At 42.6% G+C, this 16,799-nt stretch overlaps 1 protein-coding gene across 1 annotated transcript in view; it reads left to right on the forward strand.

The window, feature by feature from the left end:
• LOC120991019 overlaps positions 1-16,799 on the forward strand; it is a 128,510-nt gene that overhangs the window by 67,969 nt on the left and 43,742 nt on the right. The window contains exon 10 of the mRNA XM_040419908.1: positions 16,054-16,114. Within this exon, the coding sequence (XP_040275842.1) occupies positions 16,054-16,114 (61 nt within the window). The remainder of the gene's footprint in view (positions 1-16,053; positions 16,115-16,799) is intronic.

The raw sequence follows: 16,799 nt of genomic DNA on the forward strand, positions 1-16,799 counted from the left end.
AGATGAGAGTTGTGGACAATATCAGACTCTGGAAAAGTTGAGTGCAGCAGTTTGGTAGCGGAATCCATAACGGAATTCTTAGATATCCCGAACCACAGCACCTTTTACTGTGTTGTATGACAGATAAAAAAATATTAAGTTTATAGTATGGGGTTGTTAAATGTGTGTTATATATATATTTTTTTCTTCAAAACATTGTATAAGGAGAAAAGTTCTCTTTTACGTAATTTTTTTCCACTTAGGTGCCGTTGTCAGCAATCACAGCAGCTTTCGAGACATTAAACAGCTAATTAGACGTAGAGGATGACTGGATGAGCAAGAACTAATCTTTTCCCTTCTTTTTCTGAAAGAAAAGAACCCAACCATATCTGGTAATCGGAGAGCAAGTATGCTCTCTGATTGTCATGAAGTGTTTGTAGTATATGTTAGGAAATTGTATCCTGCACAGTCCGGTAAGAAAATTTTCTTTTTTTTTTTTTTTACAGTGGAACTCTATGGTATATAGCATCTGTCTGAGGCATCCATTTAACATATACGTTTTTTGTATACGTTCAACGTATGGGAAAAACATGACGTGAACCAGACTTAATGTCATCCTTTACCTGGGATGATCTAAACCCATACAGGGACAGAAGGAAGGATTGTGAGACTTCTCCTTTCACTCCACGCTGCCTGCTCATCTGCCTTTAGCCTCCCCTCTCCTAATCCACACAGTCTTAACTAAGAGGTGTAAGTACAGTACATGCAGCTCTCACTTCAACCTGTTCTAACTCAGGCTAGATTATGGCTAGAACCATATTCTTTAAAGACTCTTAATTTTAAAACAAGACCAAGAACACAGCTCTAGCTGCATATTAGATTACAAAAGAGCCCTCAGTGGCCACACAGCCCAAACTAAACTCATGCAAGACAGTATTGTCCTGTTCTGCTTGAATAGGCCCAGCTCAGGTTAATCAGTGGGGATTGAACTGAATGGCTCCCACAAATTAGTCTAATGAGCTTCACTTCAGCTGTTGGAAAACTAGCAGCATAACTGTAACAGTCACGTACACACACACACACAGGGGGGAGGATAGTGACCACTGTGCTCCACCTTCACTTCTGGCCCTGCCTACTTGCCACACAAGTCCTGATGACAGGGGACAACTGGACGGCAGTCCCTAACTTAGGATACGTGCGGGAAGGACAGACAAGACAAATAACGGAACGTGAACGGACCGGGTCAATACCAAGAGAGCTACGCAGTACCAAGGAATAAGCAGAGAATAGTCAGGAGAAGCCGAGGTCAAATACCAGGAGAGAGACGAAGTACAACAGGAGTCCGCAAAGAATCGTCAGGCGGAAGCCGGGGTCAGAATACCAGGAGAGATGCGCAGTACAGGAGGAGCAGGCAGAGGATCGTCAGGGAACACAGGATCAGGTAAGTATGCAGGAAACCAAACAAACTCCAGATACCTAATTAACAGGCAACCTGTGGCCAGCAGGCTGCCTGTTAAATACTGGCAGGCTGAGGTCATGTGATGCGGCTAGCGCCACATGACCTGCACCAGGTAGAACAGCCGAGCACCAAGTGTCCAGCTCGGTGCTCAGACTTCCCCTGGTTACTGGGGGAACTGAGGACGCCGGCCGCGCGGAGGAGACGTGCGCAGGCGGTCCGTCCCGCCCCCTGTTACCTGGGAGACGAGGATGCTGTGCGCATCCTCTCTCCTGTACAGCAAAGGGACGCCGACGGCGCTGAGGAGAGCGAGCGCCTCGGCGTCCCGTGACAGTACCCCTCCTCTTATGCGGTGCCACCGGACCAAAGACTTCAGGCGACGGCCTTTCAGGATGTTCTAAATGAAATTTTCGAACCAGTCAGGAGCATGAACCTCCCTAGCAGGTACCCAAGATCTCTCTTCGAGTCCATACCCCTTCCAGTGAATTAGGTACTTTAAAGAATTACGCACTCTCCTGACATCCACTATCTTAGGATATATAAAAAAGGTCTCGTCTGCACTGGATTCGTGCGGCGAACTGATGGACTTAAGGCGCAAATCACAACCCGAGCTTGGATACGAGATTTTTTATTTTGAAAAGACGACGCGTTTCGGGGTACTCAGGACACCTTTATCAAATCTGAAAAAACATATAGTTATTACAGTAGTCTGGGCAGTGTAAATGATCAAAAGTTCATAGTAGCTGGAAGATAGTAGTTAAAATAGTGTGTATACATATGTGCATACATGCACACATACACACATGCACGCATTTATATCAATGAAAGCATAGAAAACCAGTGCTTCTAATATTACCATCCCGTGCCTATACGCCCCTTATAGTCTGACCCACCCTAACTAATATTCTTTATTTTTATTTTCATCCTTATTCTTATTTTTATTTCCACCTTATTTTTACTTTTATTTTTATTATTTATATTTATTTATTATTATTATTCACTTTTATTTTATTTTTATCTTGTAATTCTATTTTATCTTCAATTCTAATTTCATCTTTATATCTATTTTCATTTTTATTTTTCATTATTTTCACTTTTATTTTTATTTTTATTATTCACATTTATTTTCACATTTATTATTATTCTTATTTTTATTTATTCTCATTCATTTATTTATTTTTATTTTTACATTCATTCATTTTCATTTACATCTATTTTTTCATTTATATTTTTAACTTTATTTTCATTCTTATTTTTATTTTTATTTATTTATATATCCTATACATTTTTTATTTCATATTATATTATATTATCCCACTATTTTCTGATTTATTCGTCCTCCTTTCATCAGATATGCTACTTGGTACCACCTCTAGACAAGCAGCACTCCCTTTCCATACGGACATACTATTATCCCCATCCTTCCCTACCATCCCTGACTCCTTCTCTCATATAACCCATCAAACTCGATCACATCATACACCCCTTGTATACCAACATCATTCCACAAGCCCCTGGCACCCTCAAAATTCCGGTCACCACCATCATACAGCCCCAACATCATTATACTATCCCAGCCGTTCTAGCCACGAATATACCCTTTCCATCACAACACCAGCTACCCCTGTGACAATACCTCCCCTGCCATACTAGCCCCAACAACAGCGAAACACATATTGTTCACATCAGCCGGGCTCCCCAGCCTCCGGCACCAGTGGCCGGCCCCTTCACAGACACACCCCTGCCACGGCCCCCTCCCAGCTCCGCCTTAAAACTTTGAAAAAAGCGCGCTCTCTCACACTGCACACCGCACGTGCAGCAAGCACAGCAGCGCCGCTACAACAGGACACTCTCCAGCATCAATGACCAGGTAAGCATTGATCCTCCTGCGATGCCAGCAGCCACAACAACGCAAGGTCACTGGCCACAAACACTACCCAGACGGCCCAATACCACTTTAACTATATTATTTATCACTATAATCAAACCCCAATACCACTGCTGACCACAATATATACTTGCAAATAAGAACATTTCATGTCAACGGACCAGTAATAACGCCATTACATTAGAACATACTTAGACCATTATATGCTATTATGTGTATATATATATATGGTAACATATATACTTTCGACTGATTGCCCAACAACGTGAAACATACACCTCTTAACACACCAGCCAATAAACAGACAACAAAAACTCAACACAGAATAAAACACACGACCAAAAACATTTATCTCATTCTATCAATCAAACCTCTCCAAAAATCCTTTTTATTATCCCTGCCACCCCGTTCATTGACCACACTAGCGCTGACTAGTATTCCTTCTGAAAGGGACCCTCCAGGAGAGTGCACCAGCGTGCTCACGGTGCCGAGGATACAGGTACCGCAAGTTTACTCTCTCATTACAAAACACCTATGTATGGTACAACTTCCAGTTTTTAAACAAAAGAATAGCAAGGTCTAGCACTCCTGTCCAGTTGATAGCATTCTACTTTGGGCATAAATTCTCAAAGAATCGTTCCGTTATGAGGGAGAATTATTATTATTATTATTATTATTCTCCTCCATGTAAGGGACTCCCTTTTTTGCACCCTAGACCATGTACTTTTACCTATCTGTACATTCACACCTGTATACAATCACAAAACCGTTCGATGCGATTATATATACCCCCAACAGGGCTTTTTAGTTGTCTTTCTTAGTTTTTACCTTTTTAGATATATAATTAATTTTATCTACATCCTTCAGCCATTTTTATCTCTCTTTTTTACTTCCACCCTCTATTTAAGCATTTGTCTAATCAATCATCCAGCTAAAATACTGGAGCAACCAACTACTTATGGATATATATTATGTTCATGTTTTTGTCTTTATTCATTGATCTATCCATGCATCCAATTAATTTTTATATATACAAATATAAATGCGTGCATGTGTGTATGTGTACATGTATGCACATATGTATACACACTATTTTAACTACTGTCTTCCAGCTACTATGAACTTTTGATCATTTACACTGCCCAGACTACTGTAATAACTATATGTTTTTTTCAGACTTGATAAAGGGGTCCTGAGTACCCTGAAACGCGTCGTCTTTTCAAAAAAAAAAATCTCGTATCCAAGCTCGGGTTGTGATTTGCGCCTTAAGTCCATCAGCTCGCCGCACGAATCCAGTGCAGACGAGACCTTTTTTATATATCCAAATATCCACCCAAGTGGCGGTTTGGCCCCCGCCCAGGGTCGTCTCGGACACCATCCGGCAGCACCAACCCAGACAACCTCCACCATTCGAACCTCCCTCCACTAAGGTTGCACCACAATCAGTGCAAACCAAACCAGGTGAGTAACTTCACTCATCCTGGGGAGGGGGAAGGGACATCAATTTGTTTACCCTCACATATGAGCGCCTTCTCTCCTCTCTTGGCCATTTGATTACTATCCACTATCTTAGACACCACATACTCGACAGCATCATTAACAAGAACCGGCGGAGGTGAGGCTTTCGATGGTACAACAGGTTCAAAATATTTTTTAAGTAGAGATTTATGAAACACATTATGAATGTGGAACGACTCGGGCAGCTCCAACCTAAACGATACCAAATTAATTACCTCCGTGATCTTATATGGTCCAATAAAACGAGGAGCAAATTTTCTAGAAGCTACCTTGAGAGAGAGATTCTCGGAGGACAACCATACCTTATCCCCAACCTGAAAATTCATCCCCTTGGAACGTCTCTTATTGGTCTTGAGTTTGAGAACTTTGAGCCCTTTCTAGGTTCGATTGAACCTGGGCCCAAACTGTGCACAGTTCAGAGGAGAGCCTATCTGCCTGAGGGTTAGAGGAGGAGACGGATGACAAAGAATGAAAACGGGGATGGAAACCATGGTTACAAAAGAAAGGTGAAACCCCAGCAGAAGAATTAACACGGTTATTCAAAGCAAATTCAGCCAATGGAAGGTATTTAACCCATAATTGCTGGTCATCAGCAACATACAGCCTCAAGAATTATTCCACAGACTGATTAAGGTGTTCAGTCTGCCTATTACTCTCAGGGTGGTAGGCGGAGGAAAAAGACAATGAAATTTGACATCTTTGACAGAAAGCCCTCCAAAATTTGGACACAAACTGCACACCCCTGTCGGACACAATATTTTCCGGGATACCATGTAACCGAACAATTTCTTTCACAAAAATAGACGCCAGGGTTTTGGCATTCGGGAGTTTAGACAGGGGAATGAAATGCTAAACCTATCGACCACTACCCGAACCACAGTCTTACCCTCCGCCGGCGGTAGATCAGTAATAAAGTCCATCAAGATATGGGACCAGGGTCTACTGGGAATGGGTAGGGGTCGTAGGTTACCAGAAGGGCGAGTCCTAGGTGTCTTGGACCGGGCACAAACCTCACAGGCTGACACGTAGGACTTGACATCCCTAGTTAGAGTGGGCCACCAATAAGATCTAGAAACCAGATCCTTAGTGCCCTCAAAACCCGGATGTCCACAAAAGGCAGAATTGTGACACTCACCCAACAGCTGGAGACGAAATTGTATGGGAACAAACAACTTATCTGTTGGGGTGGATACCGGTGCCAGATGTTGTTCAGCCTTAATGAGAGCCAAGATATCCTGGGTTAGAGCTGCTATGAAGATATTTGCTGGTAGGATGGATTCAGGCGGTGCCTCAGTAGGTTGAAAAGCATGGAAGCTCCGAGATAATGCGTCTGCCTTCCCGTTTTTACTTCCCGGCCAGAACGTAATGGAGAAATCAAAAGTAAAAAACAGAGCCCATCTGGCTTGACGGGGATTCAACCTCTTAGCAGACTCGAGAAACATTAGGTTTTTATGGTCAGTGACAACATGCCTTGCCCCCTCTAGAAAATGCCTCCACTCTTCAAATGCCTATTTAATGGCCAGCAACTCCCTATTCCCTATGTCGTAGTTTCTCTCAGTGGGAGAAAATTTCCTGGAAAAGAAGGCACACGGTCTCAGGTTAGTGAGGCTAGCAGGACCTTGTGAAAAGACTGCTCCTGCGCCATCCTCGGACGCATCCACCTCCACAATAAAAGGTCTCTCCTGATCAGGCTGGATCAGAATGGGAGCGCTACTGAATGCCTTTTGTAATGTTTCAAATGAAGAAATGGCCTCAGTAGACCAATTCTCCAAATCCGCCCCTTTCTTAGTGAGGTCGGTCAACAGTTTAGCAATTACAGAATAATTCATAATAAATTTACGATAGTAATTGGCGAAACCTAAGAACCGTTGTAAGGCCTTTAAATATGAAGGCCTTACCCATTCCTTAATTGCTAGTACCTTACCAGGATCCATCTTGAAGGCTTGAGGAGTCAGGACATGCCCTAGAAACAGTATCTCCTGTACACCAAAGACACATTTTTCTTGTTTAGCGGATAACTGATTCTCCCTCAACACCTCTAATACTTTTTTAACATGAGAATATTAAAATGTCGTCAAGATAGACAATGACAAATTTACCTAAGAACTCCCTAAGAATATCGTTCATAAAATTTTGGAACACAGCTGGGGCATTGCAGAGTCCAAAAGGCATAACCTGATATTCAAAGTGTCCTGTCGGAGTATTGAACGCCGTCTTCCATTCGTCTCCCTCCTTGATTCGGATTAGATTGTATGCCCCTTTCAGGTCAATCTTGGAAAACCAGGTTGCCCCCAGAACCTGGTTAAATAAATCCAGAATCAATGGGAGGGAGTATCTATTCTGGACAGTGATTTTATTTAATCTCCGGTAATCGATACAAGGCCTAAGACCACCATCCTTTTTCTTAACGAAGAAAAACCCTGCTCCCATAGGAGAGACAGAAGGTCTAATGTGCCCTTCACCAAGGCTCTCCTTAATATAATCTTCCATGGCCTTGCGTTCGGGCTTAGAAAGATTATAAATTCGCCCCTTAGGAAACTTGGAACCCTCAACTAACTCTATGGCGCAATCATAAGGTCTATGGGGTGGTAGAACCTCCGGAGTTGGTGATGAGAATACATCAGAATATTCCCTAATGACTGTGGGTAATGTATCAGACTTTACTCAGACCCCAGCCTGTACCACGGACAAGCACGAGTCACACTTAGGTCCCCATCTCACCAACTCCCCCTTGGACCAATCTATAGTGGGGTTGTGTAATCGGAGCCAAGGCAACCCTAGTACCACCTCAACCGGTAAGTTCTCCAGGACTAAAAGGGAACATCTCTCAGAGTGGCACACACCCACGGTTAGAGAAACCTCTGAGGTACATGACCTCACCATACCACCAATCAGGGGAGTAGCATCAATAGCCATAACATGGATAGGTGTAGGTAAATCAAACATTGGAATACCCAGTTTAACAGCGTACTCAGAGTCAATAAAGCTGGCCGCTGAGTCAGAATCAATAAAGGCCTTACCCCGCCATTTATTAACCCCCAGAGAAATCGTTATGGGTACCAAAAGCTTACATTTAGTAAAATCAGGGTGTACCTGGTCTTTAGGTTGCCTTGCCTTAGGAAACTTGACAGAGAGGACCTTCTTAGGACACTGGTTGATCCAATGGTCAGGATCTCCGCAGTGGAAGCACACTCCACGTCTGCGGCGAAGATTCCCTCGGGTCATGCCAACCTGCTTGGGTTCTTCGGTAGAGACCTTAGCGTTGTCTCTGGGATAGGCCACAGGCTGGACCACCATCTGAGAAGAGAACTGTCGTTCCTGTCATCTCTCTGTAACCCGTCGGACAACAAGGGTCCTCATCTCCTCTAGGGTCTCTGGAAGTTGATAACTGACTAGAAGATCCATTACGTTATCAGACAGACCTGACCTAAACTGACTTTTAAGGGCTGGTTCGTTCCATCCTTAGGGGACACATCACCTTCTGAATTGGGTGCAATACTCCTCCGCAGGTAGATTGCCCTGAACCAGTGCCTTTAGAGCCGTCTCGGCTACCAGAGCTCTGTCTGGTTCATCATACAGGGTACCCAGGGCCTGAAAAAAACATCCACTGATGTTAAACAACTGGCGCCAGCAGGTAAAGAAAAAGCCCAGTCCTGGGGATCACCCTGTAGTCCGGAAATGACAATGCCCACGCGTTGACTCTCGGGGCCAGAGAACACGGGGTGCAAACGGAAATAAAGTTTTCAATTTTCCTTAAAGGAAAGAAACTTTTTCCGGTCTCCAATAAAGGGTTCTGGGAGTTTAATCTGGGGCTCTAAATGCGGACTGGAGGCCTGAGGAATGAAAGAACCTTGTCCTAGCTCAAAAGAATGGAGTTTCTCCCCTAGCTCCTGCACCATCTGCCTCAGGTTAGAGACATGGTCAGTCAGGGTCACCAGAGGATTCATAATACAGTGGTTATTGGGCCTGTTAATCTGTAACATACACACACACACACAGGGGGGAGGATAGTGACCACTGCGCTCCACCCTCACCCCTGGCCCTGCCTAGTTGTTACATGAGTCCTGATGACAGGGGACAACTGGACGGCAGTCCCTAACTTAGGATACGTGCGGGAAGGACAGACAAGACAAATAACGGAACGTGAACGGACCGGGTCAATACCAAGAGAGCTACGCAGTACCAAGGAATAAGCAGAGAATAGTCAGGAGAAGCCGGGGTCAGGATACCAGGAGAGATGTGCAGTACAGGAGGAGCAGGCAGCGAATCGTCAGGGAACACAGGATCAGGTAAGTATGCAGGAAACCAAACAAACGCCAGATACCTAATTAACATGCAACCTGTGGCCAGCAGGCTGCTGTTAAATACTGGCAGGCTGAGGTCATGTGACGTGGCCAGCGCCACATGACCTGCACCAGGGAGAACAGCCGAGGACCGAGTGTCCAGCTCGGTGCTCAGACTTCCCCTGGTTACTGGGGGAAGTGAGGATGCCGGCCGCGCGGAGGAGATGTGCGCGGCCGGTCTGTCCCGCCCTCTGTTACCTAGGAGACGAGGACACTGTGCACATCCTCTCTCCTGTACAGCAAAGGGACGCCGACGGCATCCCGTGACAATAACTCCCAACATGCCCTGACAGTCAGTGGCTGAAAATATGTTTTTTCTCTCTCTCTGGATCCAAAAAAGAGAAAAGAGAAGGGATAATAGATCTTGAAAATACTGGTGTGTCCGACCACTTAAAGGGGTTGTCCGAGTTATTTTTTTGTTCTTTGTATGTTTCTAACTAGGCAAATGAAACGACTTTACAATTGACTTACTGTATCTCCAGTTGCTGGTTTCTCAGATTTCACTGAGGGTCACATGACCTGTGATGTCAGCTTCTCTCCCTGCTCTGATGATGTTTGGTGCATAAAGCCTAAGAGAGCAGATATGAGTCTATACACGAGACGTGACTGGGCTGGCCACGCCCCCCCTGCTCTGCCTCTGCTGCTGCTGAGACTCTATGCCCTGTGTCTCCCTCCCACTGGATACTTCAGGAAAGATTAACCTCTTCAGTTGCATAGACTCAGGGCTGAAAGCTTTACTGAGTAGCTGCGGGCAGTGAGGAGACAAATACTGGGCACAGGAGCTTACAGACTAGAGGAGTTCTGCACAAGAACAGGTCGGGGGAAGATCCTGTGTGTATCAGCAGTGTCATTGTACAGCTGGGACTTGTAGTCCTACCCATACAACATGCTGCTGAGTCTCCCAGCAGCCAGACATGTCACTCAGGGCAGCACTTGTATTCACTCCCTTTGCAGAGCAGGGGGAGGGGCAGAGATTGTTGTTATTGCAGGTAAACATAGGGCCAGAAGAGAACCAGGGAAATTAGGAAATATAATTTATTTTACTTAAAACTTGCTTAGCTCTGTTATATATTATTGCCCATCAGATTTACAGTGATATATATATATTTTTTATCACTCGGACAACCCCTTTAACATATTTACTGGCAATAGTACATTGAGAGGGACGTAGAAGCAGAGCATTATTTCCAGGGTGTAGGAGGTAGTATTTAATGTTCTAATCATTTCAACATATTTCAGCACATTGAATCAGATTGATAGATAAAAAAGAACACAAGATCATATCAAGTGCTCTGTTCATTCCCAGTGATTGCTCATAGCAAGTCCACAGATTTCCCCATTTTGTAAATAATCAGACTAGATAATGAAAGTATGAAAACATATAAACAAGATAATGCAATATAACTATAGAAAAACAAGGTAACTGCGCAATAGTGTATTTTATTATTGCCATGGAGATTTATTTCCTATTTATGGCTGTTTCTGGGAATTTATATTAGGCTACAGACTCGGAATCCTACAAGAGTTTTTTTTTAAATGCATTATATATTTACTTCTGATACATTAATGTGTTTATCAACTAGCAAGATACAGCACAATGACAAACTCTGACATCACATTGACATAATCCATTACTGAAATCAATGTGAATCTTCCTTATAATCACTTGTTCAAAAGTGTTGATCACCGGGGGGAGAGCCAACGGAGCATGGTGCAGGACACTTGAGCGTTGAGCTCCTTACCACACTGCCCGGCTAACCAGCTAAAACAGCGATTACACCTGCCAAATCCGCAGACTCTAGATAGCTTTAACAGATTTAGGAGTTTCTGACGTATGGAGAATCTTTAACCCAGAAGACAGGAATTATACATACCATTCTCGGGTCCATAGATCCTACCAACGGCTGGACTATTTATTTCTCTCAAATAATGCTCTCTCCCATCGGTCATAAGCACTACAATAGGTTCTATAACTGTGTCAGACCATGCCCCAGTAAGTCTGCAGATGACACTACAAAATGTACCACCTAAAGCTTGGGCTTGGAGATTAAACACCACACTAATTGAAGACGCACTTAACAAGGAACACATAAAGGAGAGGATTTTAGAGTACTTTAGAACTAATGATACCCCCAACATCTCCAGGACAATATTATGGGAAGCCCACAAAATGGTAATCAGGGGGGAAATGATTAGCTTGGGCACAAGGTAAAAAGTCAAAGGACAAAAAACATAGATTCCCTACTTCTACAGATTTCCACACTAGAAAAACAACATAAGACAACTTTGACAGAAGACACACAGAATACACTTAATCTTCTACGCTCCCAACTGAAAGACACGCTAAATGTCAAATCAGCAAGGACTCTACAGTCACTGCGCTTCAAATACTATTCACATAGGGACAAAGGTTCGAAATTAATGTGCTCCCTTCTGAGGGCTCAGAGAAATAAAACCTTTATTAGTGCAATTAAGTCCAAGGAAGGCAATAGATTGACCATGACCCCTGCCATAGCTGAGGAATTTTGCAGATTTTATAAGTCACTTTACAACCTTGATGAGCACACTAGCAAAATTGGGAATAACTCCCTCCTATTACAAAACCATATTAACTCCTTCCTTCCTTCAATCTATCAAGATTCCAATTATATCTGAAGAAGGGAAGAATAACCTTTTATCACCCTTCACGGAGACGGAAGTAGAAAAAAATACTAAATACTATACCGTCTGGGAAAAGACCTGGCCCTAATGGGTACCCTATCACTTATAAAAAGTTCAGAGATGTCTTGATCCCACACTTTACGAAAATGTGCAACTCTCTGATGCTAGGCTCTACCCTTGCCCCACAAGCTCAGTCAGCATACATTACCATTATACATAAAGAAAGGAAGGATCCAGAGGCGTGCGGCAGTTAACGCCCCATTTCGCTTCTCAACACAGATTTGAAATGGTGGGCAAAGCTGTTGAGCCAACGCATTTCTAAATTGCTTCCTGAGCTGATAGGGGAAGAACAGGTGGGATTTGTACCTGGTAGGGAGGGGAGAAATAACATCAGCAGAGTATTACATGCAGAATATTTAGCCAAAGAGAAGAAGACACCATTAGTACTATTAGGAACGGATGCTGAAAAGGCGTTCAATAGAGTTACTGGCCGTATATGAGATCCAGTCTAGAAGCTTTTGGCTTCCCTAATCAACTCATTGATGCCATTTTTTCTCTCTACTCAGCTCCTTCTGCTTGGGTATTAGTGAACGGAACTCTATTGGACGCCTTTCAGATTAAAAACGGAACTAGGCAGAGTTGCCCCCTTTCTCCTACCCTTTTTATACTAACCTTGGAAACTCTTCTTCTAAAATTTAGACAATCCCCTAACATCAGAGGGGTGCAGGTGGGAGGAGTCTCACATAAAATGGCGGCGTTTGCCGATGATCTATTGCTAATGATCACTAACCCCAAGGAAGCGATGCCCCATGTGCTGGAGATTTTCAACTCATTTGGAACAGTCTCCAACTTTAAGATAAATATGGAGAAGTCCGAAGCCCTTGGAGTATCGCTTAAACATACTCAAAAGAGACACATTATAGAATCAACCCCATTCAAATGGCCCCCTAATGCTATTAAATATCTAGGAATCTTAGTCCCAGCAAACCTGAAGCTCCTCTTCCGACTCAATTACACACCCTTAATAGGTAAGATACAATCCTTCCTTTCCAGGACCATAATACCTAATATGTCTTGGCTGGGAAGATAGAATGTCCTAACCACATATGTACTCCCGCAAATTATGTACACTCTCTCTCTATATCTGTTCCGAGTACGTTCCTTAATAAAAATAAAGGTGATCATGGGAAAGTTTCTGTGGGCTGATAGAAAGGCTACATTATGCTTCTCCCTCCTCACAAGGAAGAAGAAACAAGGTGGTATTTCCCTGCCGGATTTATCAGTATATATTCAAGCCAAACACTTAGAAAGGTGGGTAGCCCTATCCAGACCACATCCAACACCCATTCATATAGCAATGGAAAGAGCTCTGCTAGGGAGGAACAGAGAATGTCTTCTCTGGAGTCACAACACAACACCTAATAGACAAGAAGGGGTCAGTGATCTCACAAGTTGTACTATTAAACACTGTAATGCTTCTCCAGCACTCAATATGGGTTGCAAGCATCTCTCCCCCCTAATGCCTCTTCCTTTGCTTCCACATGTGCTCTCGGCTCACCCCATTACCAGGTCGGAAGCCTGGACGGCTGTCCTAGGATGTAGATTAGGCGATCTTGCTTGACTGTCAACGATCTCAGATTATTATGCCACCCTCACTGGGGGATCCCCTACCTGAAAAATGTGTGATACAGAAGTGGGATTTCGAGAGCACATGTACCAAGTTCAAAAAATCTAAATTTCTGCCTTTACCGGATCCGACCTGGTTGGAGAATTATGTTCTACTACCTTCCACTCCCGCAAAGTGCTTATCTTTAATATACAATCAACTCCTGACCAGCAGAGATCATCAGACCCAGGCATATTTGAGGGAGTGGGAGAAAAAACTAAACATTACGCTAAATGAACCAAATAAGGCGTTTGTTTTATCCCATTCACATGTATTTTCTAGGTGCGTCAAGGTTCAAGAAAACTCTGTGAAGATACTCACTAGGTGGAACCGTACCCCAGACTTCCTTCATAGAATTAACTTAATCCCATCTAATAAATGCTGGAGATGTTCCAATGGAGTAGACAACATCTCTCCTATTTGGTGGTTTTGTCCAGCATTGAAACATTTCTGGAATGATGTCGAGGCTGCCATTAACAGGATTTGTCACTCCCAAATGAAACTCTCGGGCCCTCTGGTACTACTGTGGCTACCCGAGAAGGATTTTAGGCCAAATAAATCCTCTCTTGCTACACATATGATTACAGCAGCAAAACTTCTTATCCCAATTAAGTAGAGGGAGACGGACCCCCCCCCCCCCCACCCTAAATATGTGGTATGAGAAAATGAACTTCCTATGTCGTATGGAAGAATTAGCGGTATGGGAGAATAATAAAAGGAGTGAATTCCTACAAATATGGCAGCCCTGGCTCTCCCACATGGCTGAGCGATATGCGTCAGCTTACAATTTGACAATATGATCGTGACATGATTCTTAGAGATGTCCACATCTAAACACTGAAAACAATGGCCCTGTCATCCACATTCACTCACCTGAATTAGAGAGTTTATTAAATATAAGCAATAGAACTCTATGCTAGACAGAAGAGACCCTAGCTGACATTTGTTTGTTTGAGTTTATTATTGTTTTTTGTTTCACTATCTTGGATTTGCCTGATAAATATGGTGAAGGTCCAGTCAACCAGAGATAAACCCATTAGTCAAAGCCTAAACAGGGTAACAGTCATCATTTGCGTGAATGGTAGGGTTATGTGACTCTAGCTTATCATAGATCTACTGTTACCTCCTAGTAGAAATGTATACAGCTTCTGTGATATTGTCGCTGGGTTTATTGCCATATAGCTACAGAGTCGGAGGGGATGATTCAATTGATTTTCACTATTATTGTATTCTCCGATGTACACTGATGTGGTGTATTATGTTTTTGTTATACTCTAATTAACAAAAATAAAGATTTTATTTAAAAAAAAGTGTTGATCGCGAATATTCTAATTGCAAATTTTTAGTGCAAATATCGGCACTTCGAGAATTCGCGAAGATGTAGAATATAGTGCTATATCTTCGTAATAGCGAATATTCTAGATTTTTTTTTTCATCAGTACCCTCACTGCTTCTTGCTTGTGGGCCAATGAGAATGCTGCAATATCTTTGTCTGAGCTTAGCAACATCCCTAGCAACCAATAGGAAAGTTGCCTACCCCTTACTATATAGGAAACTCCCCAGCAGCCATTTTCTGCTGTTTTTTTCAGTTCTGAGAGAGAGCATTGTCATTGCTATGCTCTGTGCTTTGCTGAGTCATCCGGATACTATTCCTTATCCAATTACGTTAGATAGTTAGTTAGCTTATATATATATATATATATATATATATATATATATATAAAAAACAAAAAAGTTCAGTGGCAGCACCGTCAAAGAAAAAAATGCGGGTGCAGCTGGCCCAGTGTGGATAAAAGCCAATCCAAATAGATAAAAATAACAAAAAGGGCAGCACTCCAGAAAGTAAAAGAAGAAAAAATCTTTAATTACCCATGTGGGACAAGCATATATATATATAATACAGATAGTTAGTGGGAGATAGTCAGTGTAGGTTAGACAGTGATATAATGTAGCTGATAGGTTCCAGTGCAGGGTGTTAATATGCACAATATGTGCATATTACATTGCTGATTTTCGCAATCAAGAAAATAATGACTGGAGATCACGAATTCTAGAATTTGCAAATTTATGGCGAATATTAGGCCAAAAATTTGCTAAATATCGCCAAAAAATATATTGCCTATGCTGTTCATCACTATTGTTCAACATTAGATGGTTATAGCTGTTTATTCTATTGCCACAGGGAGATCAGGAATTACCTTTCCAATGAAATCCATATTTTTTTTATTGCGGGTAAGCTGCATTTTGAATACTGACAGCAAAGAATCATGAAATGCAAAACAAAAATGTTCTCCCTGTACTACAGTACATGTATTTCAGAAACTGTATGTACTTTTTAGGTTATAGACCTATCAAAAACTTGCCATGTTTCCCATAGCTGTTTATATCATACACCTGAAGTCAAAACACTAGATGAGTTAAAAGTAAACACAGACTGTTACATATAGCCTATATATGTATATATATGGTTACTATTAGACATATTCTACCTAGCTTATTAGGCTTCTGCCTTGCGAACCAACACAATCTACCTTTTTTATAGGGCTGGGACAACAGTTGTTGTGGATAGCACCAAATCCTCATCCTTGGTCTTAGTAAAATCTGTAAGTACTGATTAATTCAAGCCAATTACTTCTATCTATCTATCTATCTATCTATCTCAGGAACAGAGCAGCACTTCCCCAATGAATAGAAAAAAGATGGTTGTGAAAAAGGTTGCCTTTATTCACTCATGTCTTTTTTCACAGTCATCTACTTGGGGAGTGCTGTGGATATTTATTTTCTATCTATGTATCTATCTATATATAAAAAAGGCCAAGGCAGCACTCAAATATCAGTGAAAAAAGGGTATTTTAATCACCCATGTGGAGACAGCAACGTTTCAGCTCACTCAATGGAGCCTTTGTCAAGCCATGTATCTATCTATCTATCTATCTATCTATCTATCTATCTATCCAGGGGCGCACCGCTAAGGAGGCAAGGTGAGGCGGTTGCCTCAAGCAGCGCCATCTAGGGGGGAGTGGGGGGCAGCAGCCCTGCGCAACTGATCCTTTACCTAGTAACAGCGCATAGAGTACTAATTAGTACAGTACTCTATGCGCTGTGTTAGGGAATAAGATCAGATTAGGACCTTTCCCTCACTGTGCTACTGAGGAGCATTAGTTCTGGATTTATTAATTACTCAACGATCAACAGTGACAACAGCGCAGGACTCGTACTCGCTGTTTCACTGTGTAAGACCAGCTCAGGACATGCCAGTGCCGCTCTATCTATCTATCTATCTATCTA

Source organism: Bufo bufo, chromosome 2 (genome assembly GCF_905171765.1).
Source record: "Bufo bufo chromosome 2, aBufBuf1.1, whole genome shotgun sequence".
Classification (NCBI taxonomy): domain Eukaryota; kingdom Metazoa; phylum Chordata; class Amphibia; order Anura; family Bufonidae; genus Bufo; species Bufo bufo.